Genomic DNA, 23,857 nt, shown 5'->3' on the forward strand with positions numbered 1-23,857 from the left:
TTAAATTCTGTGGGCTTTCTGCTGCTGCTGCTCTGTAAGACCATATAAAACAAGTGGCTAATAACTGTCCTTTAAAAACAAGTTTAAGAAAGACTCTATACTATTCTCTGAAATAATCCATTAGCTTTTTCAGCTCTTCAGTTGAAGTCCAGTGATTACCAACCATAAAAAAAAAAAATTGAATATGGTAAGATGACAGTTCTTTTTTTTTTTTTTTTTTTTCCCCACAGCAAATTTAATTAAAAAGATGAAAGATGATGCTCCACCTGTCTTCTAGTAGCAGTCCACAATGTTTGGCCTTAAATAGCAAAATTGATGCCAGGAAAATATCTCCGAGACAAATTGGAAATTGGTGTTCTATTTTTTTTCCCCAAGGAAACATGGTGAAGCTGCTCATGGTATATAAGGCCATAATTGAGCTAGGCTTCTGGCACGTATGAACAAATACTTGTAGGTACTTGGGTGACAACATCACTATTACCTTCTTCTGACTATTCCACAATGGAAAGATAATGTAATTAGTTCAGCTAAACAAAAGGCTTTGGTTATTTCTTTGTGGCCACTGAAGTCTAAGAAAGGAAAAAAGAATTCAGTAAGCTTCTTTATGTAACAAGGTACTGAAACAACTACAGCCACTGTAAGTAAAGGTGAGAGACATAAGAGATCATAAAATACAGGAATCTTCCTGGCTGCCTTGTGGCAGCTGCATGTCTGAAAGAAAAATCAGCAGAAAGACCAGAGAAGGGAGCAAGGAAGAGTGATTTATTTATTTATATATTTATTTTTAAGGCATGGCACTAAGAAAAAGCAGGAATCTTGGTGAAATGGCAGCAAGTACACCCTATCTACTTGCATGTGGGGATGAGGGATTATATGATCCCCTGTAACATCCAGGATTGGATCAAAGATATTTAATGGGAACCTGCAAAGGCCAGGTTTTTGTCTAACTTTGGCTATTTGGAGACAGAAACAAAACAAAACAAAACAAAAAAACTTCTTATGGATTGGCCGAGTCAAATTAACACCACCTGACAAAATTGTAGTTATTGCAGATCTGTAGACATCCACACTTCTTTTGATACAGGTCACCAGTGAATGTTTTTGCTTTGGTCAGGGTGCATGTGGAGTTGTACAGTTCTAAATGAGGACAATATATGCTTATGTTGAAAAAATGTTACTGCAACTTATGGAAATAATGATGGTAGTACAGTAGCTTGGGTGATAATGATTACTTATAAACTTCTTTTGTTAAGGGTGTGGAATCACATGAAATCACTGATGCCACGGCATTGTTCAAATTACATCTCAATCCTGCCAAAACCTCTACAAGGAAGGAACCACGAGCTGTAAAATGTGCAATAACTGATAACACTGAACACTAATCCTATCACCAACTACATCTAGATAGTGCGTTTCTGGGTTTGTAACTACACATGACTGGTATAATTTGTGGCTTCAATGTGCAATTTTACAGTTATCCTTCATTAAAAAATAAATAAGTAAGACTTGAAATGAAGGGTTTTAAGGATTCTCTGGTGAAGCCAGCAGCACCCTGCCTGCTCAGCACGGGCCTTGGGCAAGGAGCAGCTCTGCAGCAGCTGCGTGGCCCCTGCGCTGTTGGAAGCTGATCCATGGCCTCAGCGCTGGAAGACCACTAAGGGATTTGGGGAGCGAATTTAATCTGAAAGCAAATCGAGACTGGTCTTTATTTTTTATTTTATTTTATTTTGGTTTGGTTTTCCCCAGCCGTAACGGCTAGCCCCAGCAGGAAGCCTCAGAGAGGGGCGGGCACGGCCACCGCTGAGGGGCCGCAGCCTCCGGCTCGGGGAGCCACCGGGTCTCCCGACGAGCCGCCGCCATCTCCCATCGCGGGGCCGCCATCTCGGCCAAGAGCCACCGCCTCCTCGCCTCTCCCCTCCTCTCTGCTCGTCCCGTCCCCTCCCTCCCTGCCTGCCGCTAACGGCCGCGGCGCCGCCATCTCGTCCCGTCCCGTCCCGCCCCTCCCCGGCCTCCCGAGCCCCGCCCGGTGCGCGCCCACCCCCGCGGCGCCGCCGCAGCCCCCGCGCCCATATAGGCTGCCCCGCCGCGCTCGCCGCGCCGCCGCCTCCTCCTCCAGGCATGGCACAGGGCTCTACCTCACTATGGCAGCAGCAGCAGCGCGGCACAGCACCCTGGACTTCATGCTCGGCGCCACAGGTACCCGTGCGGGCTCTGAGGGGACACCTTCCCGCACACCTCGCTTCCCCCCCCCCTCCCAGCCCCGGTGCCCCCGCTTCTCCCCCGCCCGCCCGCCGCCATCACCGCCCCCGGGCTGCCTGCGCGCCGCGGCCTCCCCCGGGCCCGCTCCCGCCTCGGGCAGGGCCCCCCGGCCGCGGGGGTGTCGCTCGGGGCGGAGATGGGGGGCTGGGGGTGGCGGTGGAGCCCTGCATCTGTGGGAAGGGGGTGGGAGAAAGGTACGGAGGGGGTGTGGGGGGGGAGGTTGGAGCTTAATCCCGCAGCAGAGGCGTGAGGGGAGTCGTTGGAAACGAAAGGCAGCGTCGCGCTCGGCTGGCCGGCTGTAGGGGGCACGGTGGAGCCAGGAGGAAGCCACCACGTTTCTCGGCAGGCAAAATGGGTGAAAAAAAGGCCTCCTAGGCCGGGGGGAGCCCTGCTGGGGGCCCAGCGCCGTGGTGAGACCCTCCCCCTCCGGCCACTTGCTGCCTGGTGTCCCCCACCCCACCCCCGCAACGCTTCCATTTATTGTGTGTTTTTTGTTTGTTGTTTTTGTTTTCTTTTTTTTTTTGCAGGGAGGTAGGAGCGAAGGCAGCTCTCCACATCTACAAAGGAAATCTGTCGATAGGTTGAGTGGGGAGAGGGGTTTCTCTGCCCCCAGGGCTTTGTGGCGCACTGTGCCCTCCGTGGTGTGAGGCTGAGAGCAGAGAGGGGGGAAGATGTGAACGGAGCGGTTCTCAAAGCAGTTCGCTTTAGAATATGCAAATGTGCTTCAAGGTGAAAGTCTTCTAAGTGGTTTTATGGTGAGGTCTTGCAGTGCAGCTTAGTCACTCATGGTAAGCAGGCACCAAGCATGCTGTACATAGTCCTGCCATTTTCTGTAGAATCATTAATGTTGGAGAAGACCTTCAAGATCACTTGGTCCAACCATCCCCCTACCACCAATGTCACCCACTAAACCATGTCCCTAAGCACCACGTCCAACAGTATGAACAGAACCAAGAAGCTAAGCCAGTCTAAAAGGAGGGTCTTTTGTGGACCCTCCTGTTCCTCCCCAGCCCCAACGCAGTGATCTCTTTGCCTGCTTGGTGCACAGAGCTCTCATGCATTGCAGTGCTGGCATCTGCAGAGGAGTCAGAGATGTCAGGGGAAGGGGTAGGACTAGGTGTACTGAAAACAAACCAGCGTTGTTTTAACTGCTACGTGGTATTTAAAACTATACCATTAATCAGAGACTGTGATAATGATCTTAAACACTTCTTACTCCATTTTCTTTTGAAGACAATGCTTGCATCTTTCACCAGTTAGGATGGATGCATCTAAATGGTGGTAGGAACCTACTGCAGAAGTGTTGCTGTGCAGACCCGAGGAGGAAGAAGCTTTTTCTCCTTGTGTTTCAGCACAATAGACATATGCAGTGAGAGGCAAAGAACTTTTCAGAGCCCATGACAGCTCTGAAGTTGGCTGTAGTGTATTTTTTGTGTGGCATTTTCCTTTTGTCTGATGCTTGTGGCCAAGCCATAAAGAGTTGTCTGTAGAGAAAGAATGGTGAATGTAAACTTGTGTTAAAGGACTTAAATTCTAATGCAAAATCATGGAACATCAACTTTTTTTTTCTAACTCAGTAAAACTTCTGAATGTTCTGACATGGCTTACTATAATTAAATGTGTGGTTTTGAACCCTCTATTATCTTGTGAGGATAATATTACCACTACCTCTCAGCTGCAGCTGTAGCATCTTTGTATTCTAGAAAAATGCATAATCTGTTAACTTCTTGGTTGATGCACAGTCTTTATTCCTTGAGACACTACCTGCCCTCAGTTCTTGACAAGTTATTTTTGGTAGGTTCTAATACAGCTGTTGACTCCTAGCTCATGGAAAAGCAAGACTAGCCTCTGAGAGCAAGTATTTTTCAATAGTTCATTCATGTTCCATTGTAATGCATCTTGCAGTAAGTATATGTGGTCATGGTGTCTTTTCTTCAAGTAATAACCTGCATGTCATTGAACAGTTTGGGTTGGAAGGGACCTCAAAGATGACCCAGTTCCAGCCTGTCTGGCATGGGCAGGGATGCCACCCACTAGATCAGATTACCCAGCCTGGCCTTGAACATCTCCAGGGGTTGGGCATCCACAGCTTCTCTGTGCCTGGTTACAGACACAAAAGCCATATAAGCCTGTGCCAGGTTATAGACAAGAGTTATGTATGATAGTTGAAGTCATTTGAATATAATGTTTTGAGTATTTGTGTAACACCCAATATAATATCTATGCAGTATTTTCCTATTCCTGAAAGCAAGAAGGCCTGCTGGTATCAGGCTAGTATCAGAATTGAACATGACTGTGAAGTATGGGATAGTCTTTCTGAGATGTTAACACTTCCTAGGAATCTCTCCTTATTAATCCTTTTGCATGTAACTTGTTTTAATCCTCAATCTTTTGAGGGTCATGAGGGAGACTGTAGTTGGATATCAGTGAAAGGATCTGGAGGGGATGCAGCTCTGTAGGATCTCAGGTAGGGTTTGGATCTCAGGTAGGATTTGATTGCATGTTAATACTTGCGCAGCTATTAGCTAGTGACTGCTTATGCTGCAGATTGGTGTGTGTTCTGATGGGTGATCCCTACAGGCTTATTTGTTTGTCATGTGCCAAAAACCTTCAATGGCAGCCCTGTTGTCTTTAGGCAGTTCAGTTTGCTCAGCATATGGGACTGTGGTCCATGTGCAGTTCATTCTTCAGAATAAAAGTGTGTACCCAACAAGTCCCTTGAGAATGAATAATTGGAATACTAGGCTTTTTTTTTTTTTAATGTTTGGTGTCATCACTTCTATGAGGTTGGTAGTTGTTAGATGTATTGAGTGATGCCAGTAATGGAAACTTGGCTGTAGAAGTTAAAAAGGAGAAAGTGGGATTTCTGTTTGTGTTGGCTTCAGGTTGAGGGGTGGTAGGGAGAATGAGGAAAAACACTGCCTTGGGGATAGGGTTGCTTGAATGAAAGCATGTACCTCAATCCCCTGAAAGGTTAAAACAGGTAGTTATTAGTAATGTACTACAAAATCTACTAATTAGAAGAAAGACTGTATTGACTGTCTTCATAATTATACCTTGTCTAACAATGCATCTTCATGTCAAAAAAAAAAAGTGTTGGGTATAAATAGGACTGAATCTTTGTCAGCAGGCTAACACAACCTGACTTTATGGTAGTCTCCTCAAGCTCATTAAACTGCGAGGCTTGATCTGTTGGGCAGAAGTATCTTGTTTATTTGTGGCTCCCTGAGCAGATACACAGACAACTTCAGCAGGCAGACAGCGTAGTGTTCCTTATCCTGAAATGCACAAAGACTGTTCTAACAAAACCCTCCTTTATGAAAAAGGACACTGTTCATTCACCTTCCTTAATCGGGGCAGAGAAGGCTTTAGCCATGCCTTTTACTTCTGGGCTAATGACATTCTTATTAATTGGTTGGTTCATCAGAAATAAGGAATTTGGGACTTGAGTTACTTAGTTTAATGGCTTCATTATGAAAGTATGTAATGCTTGAGGTCTTACACATTTACTGAATCGAGTTTAGATTACTGCGTAATGTAAATCTGCTCATACATGGAAGTGTTTTCATCCATGCATGAAGGTGTCATAGAAGCTTAGTTTTCTGTGCTGTTGAATATAGAGGTCTTTAATGTTTTTCAAGATCCTCTAATGAGAGGGAAAGATATATGGAGACTCCATTCAGACTTGTTCTTTGTTACTTGCATTGGGAAGGTGCTTTGAAAAGGTAAGAACTTCCTGGAAAACTAGCTTTAAGTGTTTTATGTTTTACTGTTTGGGATTATTGCTTGGGGCACAGGGGATTGTACAGTTCCTTGTACAGCTGCATGAACAGATGTGCTAGCAAGACTGAGGGCAGGGTGTAGGTGAGTGAGCTGTTGAGGGGAGAGCAGAGGTTACTTGAGTCGATGCAGTTAATGAAAGAAACCAGCGAAACTGTTGTGTGGGTTTGCTCACGCTGGGAGTTCCAGGGCTGTAGCGCAGGCAAGGCTACGCTTGGGCTTCTGAGAAAAGGAGAAAGTGGACATATGCGTGTATGTGTTCTGGTTTTCTTCAAATTAGTGTTTTTTATGGAGATGGAAAGAAGAGGATATGACCTGCAGGCTGAGCCTCCTTTTTAGGTCTTCTGCCTGTCCATGGGGTCCATTGCTTAATTCTGAAAGTGTATGTTGAGAAGAAATCCCTGAGGTGTAAGCCTGTCATCAGCAGGAATGCATTTAAATAATACTAATAAAGGCTAATAGCTGCAGCAGTTCACATCCACTAATATTTTAGATGTGGGTGATACATTAAGAGGTGAATTATATTAACTAACAGCTTTCTTGTGGCACCTGAACTGGCACCATGGATATTGGATTTGACTTGCAAATTTTTTTCTTTGATTAGTGTTTTGCTCTGTAATTGTACTTACTGAAGATGAGCTTCATTTACAAAAAGGGTGGGTTGTGTGTGTTTTATTTTTGAGGCACTTTTTTAAAGCAAAGGCACTAACTGCTTTACAAATTAATTAAAATATATGAAGCTGTCCTGGCTGAAACATCTATTACAGTGTAAGAAGGTGCTGTTAACTCTGCTGGTAATGCTACATCTTAGCCTTCTGGCCCATTTTTTTTTAAGCATAAAGAAATGCCATCAGGTGAAGCCTGAATATATATGGTCTAGGGGGTGTAAAGATTCAACAGTCCTCACATTCATTTTTTACAGCTGTTTGAATATACTGCTTTATGTACTCCAGTATTTAACATCCTTAATTGTATAAAAGTAATTGGTAATATTGCCCTGAAAAAGTCCAGTTTATAAGATGTTTCAAGTAACTACAAAACATTCTTTCAGTCATTTCAGCAGGTGACAATATTGTTTAAAATGTGAACAGTCTTTCAACACCAGTTGATGGACTTGAGTTTACACATGACTGGGAGAGACAAATGAAGCCAGCAGAGCTGAGGTGTTGAAACCACATTTGTTGATGTTAAGGTTCAAGCCATGTGTCAGATGCAGGAAGCTTTCTGAGCATGTAAATATGCTGTGTGCAAAGGTGGTGAGCCAGATGTAATGTGTGAAAATGTTTGCAAATGCCTTTTGGTTTCTGTCTTCAGGTACTGCTTGTCACTGAAGATCTGTTGGGATACAGCATTACAGGAAGTTTAATGAAATGCAGCTTTCCCATGCAAAACTAAGCTTGAGCAAGCAGCCAGCCTTGGGAGAGGCTAGGTTGTGAGTCCTAAACATTTAAAAGATGAAGGATGCTTCCTATGTGTTGACCAGAGCAGTGTGACAAATATTTCATGTAATGGATTTTGTATATTTCAAGGCTGTTGGTATGCAAAGGCTTCATCTGTATTGAAAAATAGTGAATTTATACAAAGTGGAAAAACCTGTAATACAATTACAGGGTGAAATAATAGTGTAGGGGAAACTAAACAGAGCAGTGTGACTTTTCAGAATGTCAGATGCTGCTTGTGATTTCTTTTCTAGAGCTACTGTAGGCTTTTAGATGAACTGTTCAGTGTTGTTCCAGAAGATTAGTAATTAAAAAGTTACCAGTTAGATGTAATTAGATTCCAGGTACAGCAAAACCACTCTTAAAGTGTACATTTATCTGAAAAATGAGGAAAGTTACTTGTCAATGTCTGAGTGAATTGAAGAGACTGTTTTTAGTATTCTTTAAATCTGCATGTGATCACTGTGTACCTGCCGAAGGTAGAGTGACCCAGCAGTTCTTTGCTGCTTTTATCCTCCCGTTTTTTATCTCTCTGGGGAGGCTGTGCTCAAATAGCTTTTGCTTTGGAGTTGTCCAGTCTGCCAGAATTTGGTGTCTTAAACTTTTTCCCCTAGTGGAATGTTCCTGTAGGACTCACCCTGCTGAACTGAAAGACGTTCCTCTAATAGCTGTCTCAAAATGTTCCCTCAAATGCTCCTAGCAGCAGTGAAGACTAGGAGCTTGCCAAAATCAAGTGAGGGGAAAAAAGACATCAGTATGTTCACTGTAGTGGTCTCTTTTTAAAATTCATCACTACATTGTTCTGTGGGAGCCATCAGAAGTGAGCTCTTGGATGTTGATGAATCTACAAGCAGTGAGAAAGCCAGGAAAAGTTTGTTTGTAATGCTTGATTTGCTGACTAACTCTTTCCTCAGTTGTGTCAGATGATAATCAAATGCTTATGCAAATATAATCAAGGTAGGGTCTGGAAGGTGGTGATTCTTTGTCTTCATTCTTCCCCTCAAGTAGTTCTGGTTTCGGACATTATGCAAGTGTGTTAACCTTGAATTTCCTGGCTCTGTTGTAGACAGCCATTGTTAGAGTGAAAGGTTTCTTTTCCTTTCTTTGGTATTTTACCAATGGTGACTGCGAAGACTGGTCTTTCTTGCAGACCAGTGTTTGTGGTGTTCGATTGCTTATTTTCCACTGGTATACCTTTTTAAGGAGACTTGTGGAGAGTGGATACTTTCTCCTAGAAAACTCCACAGGAACATGCCATCATGCAGAGGCTGCGTGTACATGGTGGTCTTCTAAGCTCTAGCTGGTATTCATCAGGTGAGCAAGTGCATAGAGATTTTGGGGGACAAAATTGTGGAGACCAGCAAAATACAGCTAGTAAATGTTTTTAACAAGGCTGAGCTGCTTTGCTCAAGTGACCTGTTTTAAGCCTTCTCTGAGTCAGTCTGCAAGATCTAATCTCTGTTCAAGTGTGTGGCTGCATTTGTAAAAATCCCCAAAATACTTACATCCTCAGCTGGTCAGTAGGATTCATCTCACCCTACCACTGTGTGATCTTAAAAAGCAAAATCGCCTGCAGCAAGGCTCTGATCTTCTCTGAAAAGCCAAAAATATATTAATTGAGAAGTGCCTCTGGGCTGACTGGGTAGTGGTGGTGGGGAAGTTAATATGTGGCACATGCTTATAAAAATTCATTAATAAGCACTCTTATGTCCACACCTAAAATTAGTTTTCAAGTGTGAGTAAGCTCTAAATTGATATCAAGTGTTTTCTTCCTGTTCTTTTCTGCAGTGACTAAATCTGTGCTTGAAAAGGCTTGGTAGTGCAGCTAATAACTTCATGTGTGCTAGGTGCTTGCTTTATTTAAGTAAGAGAACAAACTTAGACACTAAGCCAATACAAGCATTAACTATCTTTAAATTAAAGCGTTCTTTCATTGCTGTGATTGGATTCTTGCACACCACACAAGCAGTTCGTCTGTGGAACTCCCTCCTCCCCCTCTGAGATCACTGCTCTGAGATCACTGCAACTCTGTAGTGTATTTGGACTTCTAAAACTTTAGGTTAATTTAATTGAGGTTAAAATATGCTTATATTCAGTTCTAAAACTGCAACAAATCATTACTAAGTTTGTCTTAATAGAAAAATGGCGTGCACTGTATAGACAATTCTGGCTGCTTTGTAATAAAGATGCCTGTACCTATGAGAAGTTAACTTTATTTTGATGCTTGACTTTGCAGTTTGGCTCACCTGAAGGCTTGCTGCCCTGGTAAGAAGGGGGAGGGAGTAAAGCAGAAAAGTATATTTCATGCAGTGAGTGTGCTCTTCAATGTTTCTTGGTCTTTTCATTCTGCCCCTTTACTTTGGTGTTCTCTCTAGTGAGAAGATGTAAAAAGACCTCTGTAGGGTAGTGGTGTATCCTCTATCTAGATTGTACACTTCTAGTGTATTCTAAAAGCACTAAACAACATAATTACTAACACCAAACCATAAAATATATATAGAATGGCCGTTTCTACCTGAAATATGATATTCACTTGGAGTGAAAAAAGTAATTGTATATTAGGATCCTTTTTTACTTTAATGGTGCTCTGCTGCTGGTGCAGGTTTACTATGCAGCAGAGGTCCTGTTATAGTAAAAATCTCCTTGATGGAAGGATTACTGTTCCTGGGAAAGCATTTGTAACAGATCTTGCATGATGAGGAATAAACAGTGCAATCTTGTTAGCATTCCTTACTTCCTCATTTAAACGATGCGTTTGAAATTTCATGGGAGTTTGAGGTAAAGGGTGGGAGTGCTGTGATACATAGTCCAATAAATCTTGTGTTCTGCTCTCACTAATTAAACTGTCATGGTGTTTTGTGTTTGAATGTACTGAAAAAATTATTGTCCTTCAAAATCTGTCCTTCTAGCAGAGTTTTACTACTTCTCAAAAAATTTGCCTTTTTAAGAACTCGGTGGAAATTAAATATTGACTCTCAAGTGCTACCACTGAAAGCATTCTGCCTTTTCACTTCTTGATTGAGGAGCCAACATACCATTCTTAGTGTTGAATTTCAAATGATTAAGATAAACAATTGTGAAAGTGTTAAACATAAGTGCCAAGATAGTGACTGTAAGGTCCATTTTGCAAGGTATGTGTTTACTAGTGTTACTTTAAGATATGATGTTACTGTTATTCTGCAATTTGGTAATAGGTCATCCAATTAATACTGGATTAATTTTAATCCAGCCTACTAACATTGTCATCCAATAACTGAGATTTTATGCACCTGTGAAGCACAGACTTCAGGCTTAAGCCTTAGTGATGTCCAAATGTATTTCTGAGACTGAGGCTACAGAAGCCTTCAGGAACTTAATATTCACAAAAAAAAAACACACTGGGATATTTAATACAGAAGATCACTTTTAGTTTTATATGTATAGTTGATTAAATTTTGTGTTATCCTAATACAAGATTCTTTGAATAGAAGACTGAAGGAGTGATTTTTAACTTTGCTGTTATTGAAGTGGCTGGAGCTCGTAGACCTGTTTTTGCTGAAATCTTAAAGACTTCTTGGAGTATCACCTTAAAGGAGGTTAGAAAAAGAGTTTTTTTTAAAAAAAAAAAAAAAAAGGAAAATCAAACCACTACTTACAAGATTTCAAAAGGGAGGGTGGGAAAAGATGTTATTGACCTTTGAATAAGAGAAGGTCAACAGGCTGCATCTCTGGCAATGATGCTTCTGTTTCTATATACACATGCACTTTGCACTGCTTGCAGAAGTCAACAAACAGATGTTCATGATCACTGTACTGTTGCTTCTGACTGAATTCTTGCTGAACGTGACTTTTTTTTTTCTTAAATCACTATGAGGTTAGTTGAACACTGGAACAGGTTTCCCATGGAGGCAGTGGAGTCTCAGTCTGTAGAGAGAGCCCAAACATGGCTGGTGTGGCCCTGAGCAACCTGCTGCAATGGACCCTACTTTGAGCAGGGGCCTGGGTGAGGTGATCATCAGCAGTACCTTCCTTCCAACCCCTGCCATTCTCTGTGCCCCAGTGGGGTGCTGTTTTGTTGTTCTTCTTGTGCAAAACTCAGATCTTCTGTAAAATGTACTTACTCACTTTTCCCTGTCCTTTCTTCTTACAGCAGCATCATCTCTTAAATATGTTGAGTCTGGCGCGTGAGATGACGCCAATATTAGTGTGAAGGAAGGTAGAAATGAGAGAGGATGGGAGTTCCCTGTTTGGTGGCAGTGTAGTTTTAGATTGTTGCCAGTCAACAGAGGGAAAACATTTTGGGTTGAGTCCCTAACCAACTGGATGCTTCGGGGAAAAGGTGGTTAGTAGCTCTGGGATGTATGTGGGGAGGAGGGAAGGAGCAGGGTTGCTTTTTAACTTGTATAGAACAGTCTTAAAACTTAGTACTGTGAGACATGCTTGTTGCTAAAGCAGGTTGCTTTTTGTAAGTATCTGTTAACATGTCAAGCAAAAGCTAGCTTCTTTGACCTGGGGGTTCATGAAAACTGTCTTTAGCGGGTTCTTTGGAGGGGGTCCTTTTACTTAAATGTGAGGGGTGGGTTTATTTCTGCCTTTTGGAGTCAAAAGGACCAATTTAGGCAACGGTTGTTCTGAACTCTTAGCTAAGCCTGTGATGTTTGCGTGTGAATCTCTCTGGGTAGCATATTTCAAGCATTAGTGTGCTCTGCACTTGTGTTTCCATGCACGAAGATGCTTTTAACCAGGATGAAAGGAGTATGGCTTTTAATTAAACTTGAAAACGTTAAAAAAAAAAAAAAAAAATTGCCTTGTAGGGGTTGGTGACTAAGTGCTAACTACTTTTCTGCAAACTATTACGTACTGCTGTATATTCTCATGCTGAGGGTGGAGGAGTCCCAGTAGGGTGAGGATGAGAAATAAGGGAAGGGTTGGCACTCCAACTGTAATTTTTCTTTACATTTTTTTTTTTTTAGTATCTTAAAAAAAAAAAACAAAAAACAAAAAACAACAACACACTAAAACCTCTGAAATATAGGCACTGGAGCCTAAAGTTTCTCATGAATTTTGGATTTCAAAAAAGCTTCAAACTTGCCCAGCACAATGACTTGAAATAGTGAATTTACATGGCTCTGGACAGAAACAAGGTGCCAGTCATTGAGGCTGCTCTTCTGCTCTCAGCGTATTCACACATTTTGTATGTGTGCTAACTCTTAATGAATTCTTAATGAAGTACTTCATTTCATTTGATTTCTCTTCACCTTTCTCTATTAAAAGTGTAGCTACCAAGGGAAAAATGAAGTGCCAAGGCATATATAAGTGCTTTAATGCATCCTACTCTTCTGGTTGTGTTACATTCTTGGTAGAGGAAAGGGCTTAAAATCAGGGTTAGAAAAATTTGAAGCTGGAAATGGGGTGAATGTTCTCAAATGAGATCTAATCTGTTCCCATAACTTAAAGATTTTGTAAATACTTTGGTATGAGGATGTCTTAAACCAGAATATTTTTAGAGATAGTCTGGTCCAATAACATTACTGAGATCACCATTGGAGTATCTGGATGAAACTGGTTGGTGTTAATGCATGAGGCCAGTCAGGAACTGTGGACTTTGAGCTGCCCTCGTGTTGACAGATGGCTATCAGTTAATGGCTTTTTGGCTGCTAAAATTCCAGAGGAATGTCTGCAACTGTTCCGAAGCATCTCTCTTCTTGGAGTGCACTGGGTTGCCAAGACTGCATGGCTTGAACTGACTGGTCACTAGCTGTTTTGAGAAATATGTATATCAAGTCTTCTGCACAATGTTCTTGTTTCTGCTCCCTGGAGTTAAAACTCTGGGCCTTTTCATTGCTTCTGGCAAATACCAAATACTTAATATTTCACACTTGGTAACTTGTTTGTTTTCCCAGCCTTTCAGAAAGCAAACAAAACAACTAAAACCATCTGACAACCTACTTGAATTAATGTTTTGGTATAGATTCAAAGATATTCTGCTGTTTTTATCGCCACTGTCCTTTTCATTTATCAACACTTCACATAGCATATCTGAGCTTGGAGTGAGGTGGTGGCTAGTGGATTTGGGTGAGAGATCTTGAGATTCCCGAAACTTCGTGGTGCCTTCAAGCAACCACTGAAGCCTTAAAAGGAGCCTCCCAACTTGAGAGAACTAATTAGCCCTCCAAGGCAAACCTTGTGTGGTATAACCAAAAGGAGACCTGATGAAAGTACGCATTGTTATTTTAATTTCCTGAAACTAATCGCATAATAGAAAGAGTGCAGTCAATCTTTTGCCTGGCTGCTTAGCAAAGAAATCTGTTGCAGAGTGATGAGCGATCAGCTAGTTCAGGGATTGGTGTCTTCATGGAGCAGAAAAGTACCTGTGACTTATCCTACGGTCTCTGCCAAGGCGCACCCAACAGCAGTCGCTGATGTTGTTGAAAGCTGGTAGGTTAAACGTGATATGAACACTTCGGTTCTTCCAGGGAATTGCTTTTCCATCTTTTCTTCAATGCCTTCCAGGAGCTGCAGAAATAAAGTGGTTTGGGAGTTAGTTGCATACCAATTCAGAGTGGGTTTCACACTGATTTACTGGTCTGGAAGTGTATGACATATTGTCAGCATTATTGTCCAACAGCATTACTTTGGTAGTGACATAAGAACTGAGGGAAGAGCATGGGTTTCTCTAAAGATGACGCAGAAAATAAAGGAGTAGTGAAAGGAAGCAAATAACAAGCAAGGAGAGGGGACCACATGTCTAAAGTGCCAAAAAGTTTTTGTGAATATATTAGCCTTGGGGCAGCTGCTCCTGTCTTTCTCAAAATAAGGGGGCTGATGAGTGCTGGAAGCTGAAAGTTTGAAATTGGGTTGCACAAGTACAAAAACTTGCTGGCACAAATAATGTGGATTTTACAGCAGCGTAGGGAAGAAAAACGTTCATATTGATAGTGGACCTTGTGGGTGTTCTGTCCATGAGGGTCAAAATCATCCTCAGTGCTTCCTACTGAGGAAAAGGTGCTGCAGAGTGGCAGCAGTTGAATTATTCATAGCTGTTGAACAGAAATCATTTTTATTCTAATGAACAATAAATCACAACATTACAATGTAGAGAGTTAATGAGTGAGATGTAGAAGATGGAAGGTAAATATCTTGGAATGTGAAGTTAGGTAATGTCAGCAGTAAGAAGCAGGGCCTTTCCCCAATTAATAAGCAGGGCCTTTCCCCAATTAATAAATGTTCTTCCCAAGATTCTGGGGAACTGGCTTGCTCTTCTCTTTGTGTAGAGAGAACACTAAAAGAAATGCTTTTTTTCGCCCTGCTTCAGTCTTTCTGGGAGAGAGGGATAATTGCAGGCTTCACAAATGGGTAAACATATGCTTCAAGTTATCAAACTGAGTTTAGTTGACTGGAGTTGTCTGCTTATGCTAGATGAGAAACTTTACATGACTTGATATGTTTTCATTCTTTTGCTTGAAGGTTGTACAAATCAGAAACAGCTTGGAAGCTATTGCTGATTGCGTCTGCAGGCTATGCTTACTGGTTTTCAGGGTATATGCATTTGGGAGCAGGGAATAAAACAATGATTACCATAGAATAGCTCTTGAATAGATGGGTGGGGGGAAATAATGTGTCATGACTGGAAGCATTTAGTTATAAACTGCATCCAAGTGGCTGTGCCAGGTGACTTTTGCGAGTGATTCTAGATCCTTACCAAATTGCATGACTAATAGCCTAGTCTTGTATGTATGTGAAACAGAAATGATTATACTTGCCGCATCTTACAGCTTAATAGCGTGCTGGTGTGAGTGTCTTACTAGTTTTGTTCTGATTCTGGAAGGTGCAGCTTTACCAGAATAGTTGATTAACTCGTGGTCAATTCCCATATCAACTGACAAGTCTTATGACTTGTTCTTGGGATGCTTGTTTGAATGGAGCTTAAAATTTTCTTCCACGTAATCTTTATTACGACTAAAATTGTGCATGCTAAACTTGACACTTTTGAAGTCAGTGTGTTCTGACTGAAGTATCTGCATGGACAGAGTATCAGCTTGCTTTTGGAGATTACTTTGGTTATTTCCAGTTGGATTTTTGTGCGCTTCCAGGCAAGAGTACTTTTCCATAGCATTGTGAAGACTTCATCTGGGAGTCTGTTTTGTCCTTGGTGTTAGAAAAAGGACTTTTCTTCCTGGGCTCCTGCTGACTCACAAACCTAATCCCTGCAATTGGTTATTAAGTTGAAGGCTGGTGTATGCTGAAGTAGGTGTTGTTGAAATGGCAGGATGAACTTTGTTCTCCTTCGTTCTGTAGCTTTTCTAAGTCACTGGTGGAAGCTAAATTAACTTTCAAAGAAATGATCCCAGAAACACTTAAATTTAGCAGGCATTTAATATCCAGTAAATTCTGGAATTTCATGTCTTACTGATCCTACTGTTCCCACACTAAAATGCATTAAGAGTCTTCTGGGCCATTTTCACAGGAAAGAAATTTTATGCTTTGTGTGTCAAGGTGGAGACAAAAGCATCTTTGCTTCCATGTTACTGTGTACTAGCAGTTATTTTTAATAATACTTTGTGATGAGATTCAGCTGTGTATTGTATTGAGAACTCTTGACTTTGCTCTTCACTTGGAAATGAGTCTTCAATAGACAAAGATGGAAGGGAAAATGACCACTGTCTGGGCAGGGCAACTTGCCCTGTCTAGTTTTCAGTGCTTTAAGCCAAGGAAATTACCAAGCATCTTCTCAGTGTTGGGGTTTATTTGTGGGAATGTTGTTTATTTTTGGTTTTGGGGTGTGTATGTGTTTTTTAATTCATAACAAAAGTAATTACATGAATAAGGCCTGGCTTGGATTGTGGTAAAGTTGGTGACCAATAACAGACATAGTAAAAATACTCATTACATCAGTTGTAGACCAATTGTAGATCTCTCTGCTCAGAGACAAAGACTGATTTAAAAATCTTGTTGGAATCTTCATGAACTGGAAAATAACTTCATGGGTTATGGAGGTGGGGAGGCACAGGGGTTGAAAGGTACATCAGATTTTTTTTTTTTCCCCACCTTGCATGAGATCAACTGTAAACTTGAAAGCTGTTCTCCATACAACTCAAAAAAAATACTCCAGGCTGCCAGCGAAAAGATGGTTCATTTAAAAAAAAAAAAAAAAAAAATGATGTGGAAAATCTTCATTGACTTTTTTTTCTATCTTGCAGCTGATTGCAATGCCATTCTTAAAGCTCTACAGCCCGTTTTTCAGGAGCAGGGAATGACAGAAACAGTTCATAACTGGGAAGATCATGGTTATTTAGCAACCTACATCCAAAAAAATGGCAGGTGAGTGGATTTTACTCCCTATAAACTTCCAATCTATCCTCCTTACAAATATTTTTCTCCCTATATTATATCATGTTGTAGGGTTCTGGCAGGGCAAACTGTTTTTACCATCTTTGTGTATGAAGTGACTACAATAAAGCAGAGTACTGCTGAGAAACAAGATGACATAGGCAAGAGATACTGCTGTCAGAGCAGTTGAATTGGTCCAACCCCCTACCCAAGCAGGTACTGCTACTGAGCAGGCTGCCCAGTGCTATGCCCAGGTGGCTTCTTAGTCTTTCCAAAGAGGGAACCTCTACAACCTAGAACATCACCAGCCTCTCTGGGCAGCCTGTCCTTGTTTGGTGACCTGTACAGTCAAGTGCTTCCTGATTTGCAGAGGTAACTTCTTGTGCTTCAGCTTGTGCCCATTGCCTCTAGTGACTCTGGCACAAGGTACCACTGAAAAGAGCCTGGCTCCATCGTCTTTGTACCCTCCCTCCATGTATTTATAGACATTGAGTTTCCTTCTGTCCCCTGAGCCTCCTTGTCTCCAGGCTGAACAGTCTCAGTCCTCTCAGCTTCTCCTCACAGGTACTTCAGTCTCTTCTTCATCTTTGTTGCCCTTTGTCATCTGTTGTTGGATTTTTTTAGTATGTCCATGTCCCTCTTGTACTGAGTAGTTGAGAAGCGGAAGTAGTACTACAGGTGCATCATCACCAATGCTGAGTAGAGTGGAAAGAGCACTTCTCCTGACCTGTTGGTGATACTTTACCTAATGCAGCTCAGGATACTGTTAGCCTTAGCAGCAAGGGTGCACTGCTGACTCATACTCAGCTTGGTGGCCAGCAGGGCCACCAGGTTCTCTTCTGCAGGGCTGCTTTACAGCTGGGTGGCCCCCAGGGTGTACTGGTCCCTGTGGTTGTTCCTCCCTGGATGCAGGATTCTGCACTTCTCGTTGAACTTCGTGAGATTGTCAGCCCATGTGTCCAGCCCATCCAGGTCCCTCTGGATGGCGCTGTGGCCCTCTGAGTCAGCCACTCCCCTCAGTTTCATGCTATCTACAAATTTACTGAGGGTGTGCTCTACCCGCATTGTCGAGATTGTTAATGAAGATGTTGAACTCAATGGGACCCAGTATTGACACCCCACCAACCTGTGTGGTGGTACTCTTGTTACTGACACCCTCTGTGGTACTCCACTTGTTACTGGCCTCTAACTAGATGCCTTTAATTGTTCTGCCTTGTTTATAACGTGCTTCACTGTATGTATCACTAATACAAAATGTATATGGGTTCCCCAATGAAAATAATTGTCAGAAAGTTTTAGTTGGGTTGGGTTTGGTTTGCGTAACGAATGACTGTTACGAGCTTAATGTTAAATTGGGTACAAATGTCAGTTCAAAAGTGTATTTCCTAATGAAGATGCTTAACACTGATTTTTAGAACTTTGAGAGCTTTTTTTCATATAGCACAGGTCTTAGAGGCTTGGCTATTTCCAGATGAGTAATCCAAGAGATCATCTTGAACGTAAGGTATTGCGGTTTGTGAGGCAGCCTCTTCAAAACTGAAGAAGGAAGAACAGCACTGTGCAGAAGAGCTCCTAAGAGGAGATAGCTACTTGAAATGTGAAGTTTTTCTCTAGTGCAATGCTAAATGTAAACTAATAAAGAGTGGTTATTGCTTTCTTTTGGTATATTAAATGCAATCTGGACTATGCTGTATTCTAGACTGTCTCTAGAAGTTACACATTTTAGCTAGTTGACTCATTATTTGTAGGGGTATGAAAGCACCTTTTTCCTATGCTTTGCCAGCCCTATTGAACAAACACTGACTTTCATACAGTAACACATGCAGGAGCACTCTGAGTTTTAGGACCTCAGCAGTTTTGTTTCCTGGAGTCTTGTGGTTTCACTTCCCTCATGGAAATGGTGTATACTTTTTCTATGGCAGCCTCAAACAGACAATTTCTGTTAATGTCATGTGATGCAGTTAGAGTTAACTGAAACAAGGGAGCATGTAAATACAAGCCAGGAGCCTTGACAGGTCAAAAACACAAGCCAATCGACAGTTGCACAAAGGGCAAAATGAATTGGTACAGGTACACATACCAAAGCTTTGATGCTAAGCAAATGGGCTTTGTTTCAATACTAGTGATCTTATGCCTGCTTTTTAATTTGGAAAACTAAAACTATAAGTTTTTTATGCTAATCAAAAACAAAAGAGAAAACATAATCAAAAACAAAAGAGAAAACAGTGTCTGATACAACTAGTAAGAAATTAGCATGGGAATAGAGACCTTCCTTCCTTTCAGAACAGAGTACTCCTGGAAATTGAGTTTGTAGTGGAAAAGAAGAACAAAAATTACAAGGAGTAACCATGTCTGAAGTTTCAGTTTTGACATACGCTTTTCTAGTAGGCATGGCAGATATGGCTGGTTAGAAAATTTCCGCAACAAGCTAGCTCACGGATGTATTAGTCAGTGCTGTATGGGAGTTGGGGTTTTGTGAGTATGCATACACAAGCACACTTTCAAACCAGCCGAAGATGTCTGAGCCCCTGCAAGATGCACAGCTGTTATAACAAGCTAGGTACTAATCCGAAGAAAAACAAATGTCTGAGTTGAGATTGTAGATGTTGCTTAGCCATATATTACTATCTGAAGCCTGTGCAGATAACCCCAATAGCCTGTGGGGTGCCCTCTGTCACAGATTGTTGAATTGTAGGCCTGGCTGTTGACAAAACTTTGACAAAGATACTGTGTGTGAACAGCTCTGGAGGGCTGCAGTTGTTGAATGAGTTGGAGCTGATTTAGGGATTAAGCCATGCTTTCCTGTTGTCATTACCAGAGCAACAGCTCCATGTTGTTCTTTGTCTGAAGTAAGCAAAAGTCATGTTTGGCAACTTTACCTGGTCCATTAGCTTAGTGATATACTCTTGGGGAGGGAGAGGGAGGATGAAAACAGAGAGAGCAAGCTAATCAAAAGAAGTTCAACTGAAAATATTTTACTAATCAGGTTGTCAAACACAAGTATGAATGAAATATCCATTCATGCTCCAGAGCTGGGCAGGAAATCTCTCACTTCAGCCAATCAAGTCATTGTCTGCAGTGAATGAATGAGCTTTTCTGTGCTTTGCCAACTCCAGCGAGCAAGTGCTGCATTGGGGAATGGTAGCATGTGCTAGCTACTGTTCTGCGAGCTCTGGGACCTCAGCAGTTTTGTTTTCCTGAGCTGTATGCTTTCAGAATGCTTGTAAAAACTGCATACGCCTTTTTAGGGGCCCCTTAAATAGCCTGCTTTCATTGAGGTGTTGCTCTGCTTCGGACTGGGCAGTTTGTGGTACTTTATATACAGTCATATGGCCTGTTACATCTTAAGGTTTAAAAAATAAAAGCCGAAGTAAGAAGATCATTGAAGCTGATACTGTATTGTGGTAGCCTCACTGCTCGTAAATGAGTACTCTTCTGTGTACGTGTACAGCTATTAGGATTTTTCTCTTTATTGTTCTTCAGTCTTCCTCCTTCACATCTACTGTAATGCTTCCCTGATCCCTCTTGTGTCAAGTTCTGCCTAAAAGCTCCTTAAAAACTCACAAAATGGGAAATCTAGAGCCAGTGTTTCTACAGTACAAGATTGTGTTTTCAAAGGCTTTTGACCTCCCATATTTGTGCATCTATCTTAAGCTTCTCTGTTCTGTCTGAATTCTTGTGTAGAGAAATGTAATCCTACTGGCATTCGACTTCACTGTTTGCAGCAGTGCAAGATTTAGTCAGTTGAAGGTGTTGTTTTTTTTGTCACTGAGATGACGATGTTGAATATGTTAACACTGTGAGGGGAGGGATGAGCATTTTCGCTTTTTTGTTTCCCACCTTGGTGTTTTGCTAACCACTGTACTCTAGTCAGTGTATTTCAAAGGAGCAGGATGGGCATTCCTCAGTGCTGTGTCAGATGAAAATGTTGGGGTTGATTCATTGAATTAGTCTGAGTGCAAAAATGGGCTGAAGAGTCAGAAGCAGTTGCTGGGAATCAGCAACAGTTTAGAACTACGAGAGCTTTCATTGCATTAATTTCCTTCTTTTGTAAGAAGAGGACAAGAATAGTCGTGCAGTGCAGTGAACAACTGGTTGCTTAATTCCTTAAGGTCCCTTAAGTACTTAGTAATTAAAATGAAGAGCGTTTAACAACAATGAAAAAGTAGGCTTTATTAAGATAACGTCGTCATTATTTTTTTTTGTTGTTGTTTTTGGAATTTCCTGGTATAAACAGGTTTTCATTTCCTCCTTCATGAGTAATTTGACAGGTGGCAACTTTCTTGGCAAGTTATTCTCCAAATACTTGCACTGTTACATCAGGACTCCAAGTTAGTCTTTCAGCAGATAAAAGCTTTGATGGAATGAAGAGGGCTGTTGTAGGTACCAGTCTGTTTATCCAGTTTTGATCCCTAGGGAAAAAAAATCCTTAAATATGTAGGATTGCAACACGTACTGCTCAATACAAGGAGCTAAGGCAGGGCATACATTTTGGCTTACGATAGTTTGATCTCCCTGCTTCTAGTCCTTTCTAAGTTCAGATGTTTATCCAAAACCTTGCTTGGTTTCAATTACTTCTTAATTTGTGCAAACATAATATTTCTTAACTCGTGATGTTCCCAGTTGTTCTGGGTGGCAAGATCCAGTGCTGTGAAGAACCTGTAAAAGTGTTTCTGTAATCACAATGCGTTTGCAGGCAAGCACAAAAAGCCTGGCTGCTGCTGTAGATGATGTATGCAGGTATACAGATGCAACAGCAGGACCTTATTACAGTGAGGACTGCTTCTCATGTGCAGATTTCCTTTCCCAATGGAAAGGAGAGGATCTCCTTATTTTTGAGCTTTTTCCTCACTGCTTTTATGATAGTACGTGCAAGCACACACCAAAGGTGGTAGGTGTTTTATTTCAAAACTAGGAATTATTTTTTTCAGTGAGACAAAAAGCAGGAGGGAATTCTTGTGATGTAAACGTGTGTTTTTGCAGCTCATTTATTATTTGGATTGTAAAGTAATCTTTGCTATATTTTTATGGGTAGGAAACTGAAACTGTATTATCACAGTTCTTTGACATTATGTCCCCCAGTATTATCGTAAGAGTTGCTGCTGAAGGCCTTCATTCACACATTTCACTCAGTAGATGCTTGTAACAAAAGCTAAAGTAGCCTTTGCTGTCTGCTGACTTAAGCTAGGAAGTCTGTGGGTTCAGCCTTGGCCTGCTGGTATTGCCTTAATACCACTGATCTGGTCACATTGCTGAATGCACGCCTGTACTATTTAATGATGGTGTGTTTTAGTCCTTACCGGATTTTGAACTTTGGGCATTGGATTTCCAGACAGGTGATTTTCAACAAATCTGTAACCAACCTGGATATGTATCAATTCCTTTGAGGGTTTTCAAATTTAAATCCAGGCTGTTCAACATAAATTTACTGTCTGAGGGCAGAGATTATCAACTGGACTTTCAGAACTTGAATTACTGACCAGTGCACTGCTCCAGTCTGCTCTCTCCCTTCAAGGTGTCAGGACCCCATTATTTCAGTAGAAGTAACAGTTGGACCCAATGAGTGATGGTTCTGCAGCATTTTTGTCTCTGCACCCTAATGCTATCATACGGGGTAAGTCAGAAGGCATGCAGATGGGCTTTTTAGGGCAACCCTCCTCTCAGCCTCCTACCCCCGAAAAAAGACCCCAAAACAGAGCCTGCATACTGAGGAAACTTTTCCGCAGGCACAGGGGAAATTAAGACAATGCTAACTGTCAAATACTATGACACGTGATTTTTATTTTTATATTTTTTTAGAAAAGGGAACTTAAGTCACGGGACAAGAAATTTGTTATTGGCTTGTTGCTTTTGTTTGTGTAAATAGCAACCCCTGAAGTATGGGAATAGACTGGTAGAAAGATTTTTCCAGCAGCGTGAAGCTTTCTGGTATTGTGCCAGATTGAGAGGGCTTAATGGCAGTGCCATGTAATGAGCTATAAGGACTCATCCGTCCCAGGTGCCACAGCTCTGAGGGCATGGAGCAGCTCTCTTGGCTTCACCAGAAACGGAGTGAGTGGTTGTGTCCATAACCCTCTGGAGTCGCTGGTGCTCTCTGCTCGCTTCTCCAGTTTTGCTTAGCACCCTCTGTGTGTTGCAGGAAATACTCGTGAACTGTAACCTTATTCTTGCAAGGAGAGCTCCTTCACATGCTCTCAAAGGCTGAGCAAGGAGAATTCATAGCTCAGAAGTTGTCCCAGTTTTTTGTGGGCTATTAGGTGGTAATTTTGAGGAGCACCTCTGGAAGGAGACTGAATTTACCAGATAGGAATGGATAAAATGGGAAGTGCAGTGGATGGACTAGGTAGATGGACTTCTCAAGGGAAGCATTCATTTAAAAAATTGTCCTGCTTCACTGAGACATACCAGCTGGATACTTGCTCGCTGTGTGCATTGAGTATTGTTGGTAGGATTTTCACCAGAGCTGTCCTCTGCAGTAGCTGCTCTGTACCAAGTACAAAGAGAAATTAGGAGAAGCAAGCAAGTAATTTGAATCCCTTTGGTTCAGCGGGGTGTAAAGTCATGGAGAGAAGTGCTTAAAAACTCAAAAGACCAGTAGAAACTTAGGGGCAAGAAGGGGTGTTCCTGCCCTTTCTTTTTTAATCTTAGTAGCTGTGTCCTGTTGGTACTGATGAGAACACCAGCTTAAATTACAGGATGTTGCAATTTCTCTGCGTGGCCTGAGGTGGCCCAGTGTGAAAAGTACTGAACTGTATAAGCCACCAGTGGGTGGGACACAGTACAGGAGTACAGTAATACAGTCGGTACAGTAGAATGCGTTTATCCAGTTTTTCCTGAACACTTTCATATGTAGCCTGTATGATAGGAATGAAAAGCTGCCCCAGGAGTGTTTGAATACTGAAAATACTTACACTGCTGTTCTTCTGATGAGCTCATAAACCTGCTCTCTTTCGTGGCAGAACTCTTGCTGGTAGTTAAAAACAACAACAAAAAACACAACAGAAAGACCTGTTTACTCCTTGACTGTTTTCATTCTTTCATTAGGATAAACAGGATATTTTATTCTATGC

At 41.7% G+C, this 23,857-nt stretch overlaps 1 protein-coding gene across 1 annotated transcript in view; it reads left to right on the top strand.

Moving 5' to 3' along the window:
- Positions 1–1,999: 1,999 nt before the first annotated feature.
- The window catches only part of SMS (spermine synthase), a 45,104-nt gene continuing 23,246 nt past the window's right edge, over positions 2,000–23,857 (top strand). The window contains exons 1-2 of the mRNA XM_082766221.1: positions 2,000–2,196; positions 16,658–16,778. Coding sequence (XP_082622347.1) covers positions 2,142–2,196; positions 16,658–16,778 — 176 coding nt within the window. The 5' untranslated portion in view covers positions 2,000–2,141. The remainder of the gene's footprint in view (positions 2,197–16,657; positions 16,779–23,857) is intronic.

The sequence above is a fragment of the Aythya marila genome (genome assembly GCF_965140915.1).
Source record: "Aythya marila genome assembly, chromosome: 1".
NCBI lineage: Eukaryota > Metazoa > Chordata > Aves > Anseriformes > Anatidae > Aythya > Aythya marila.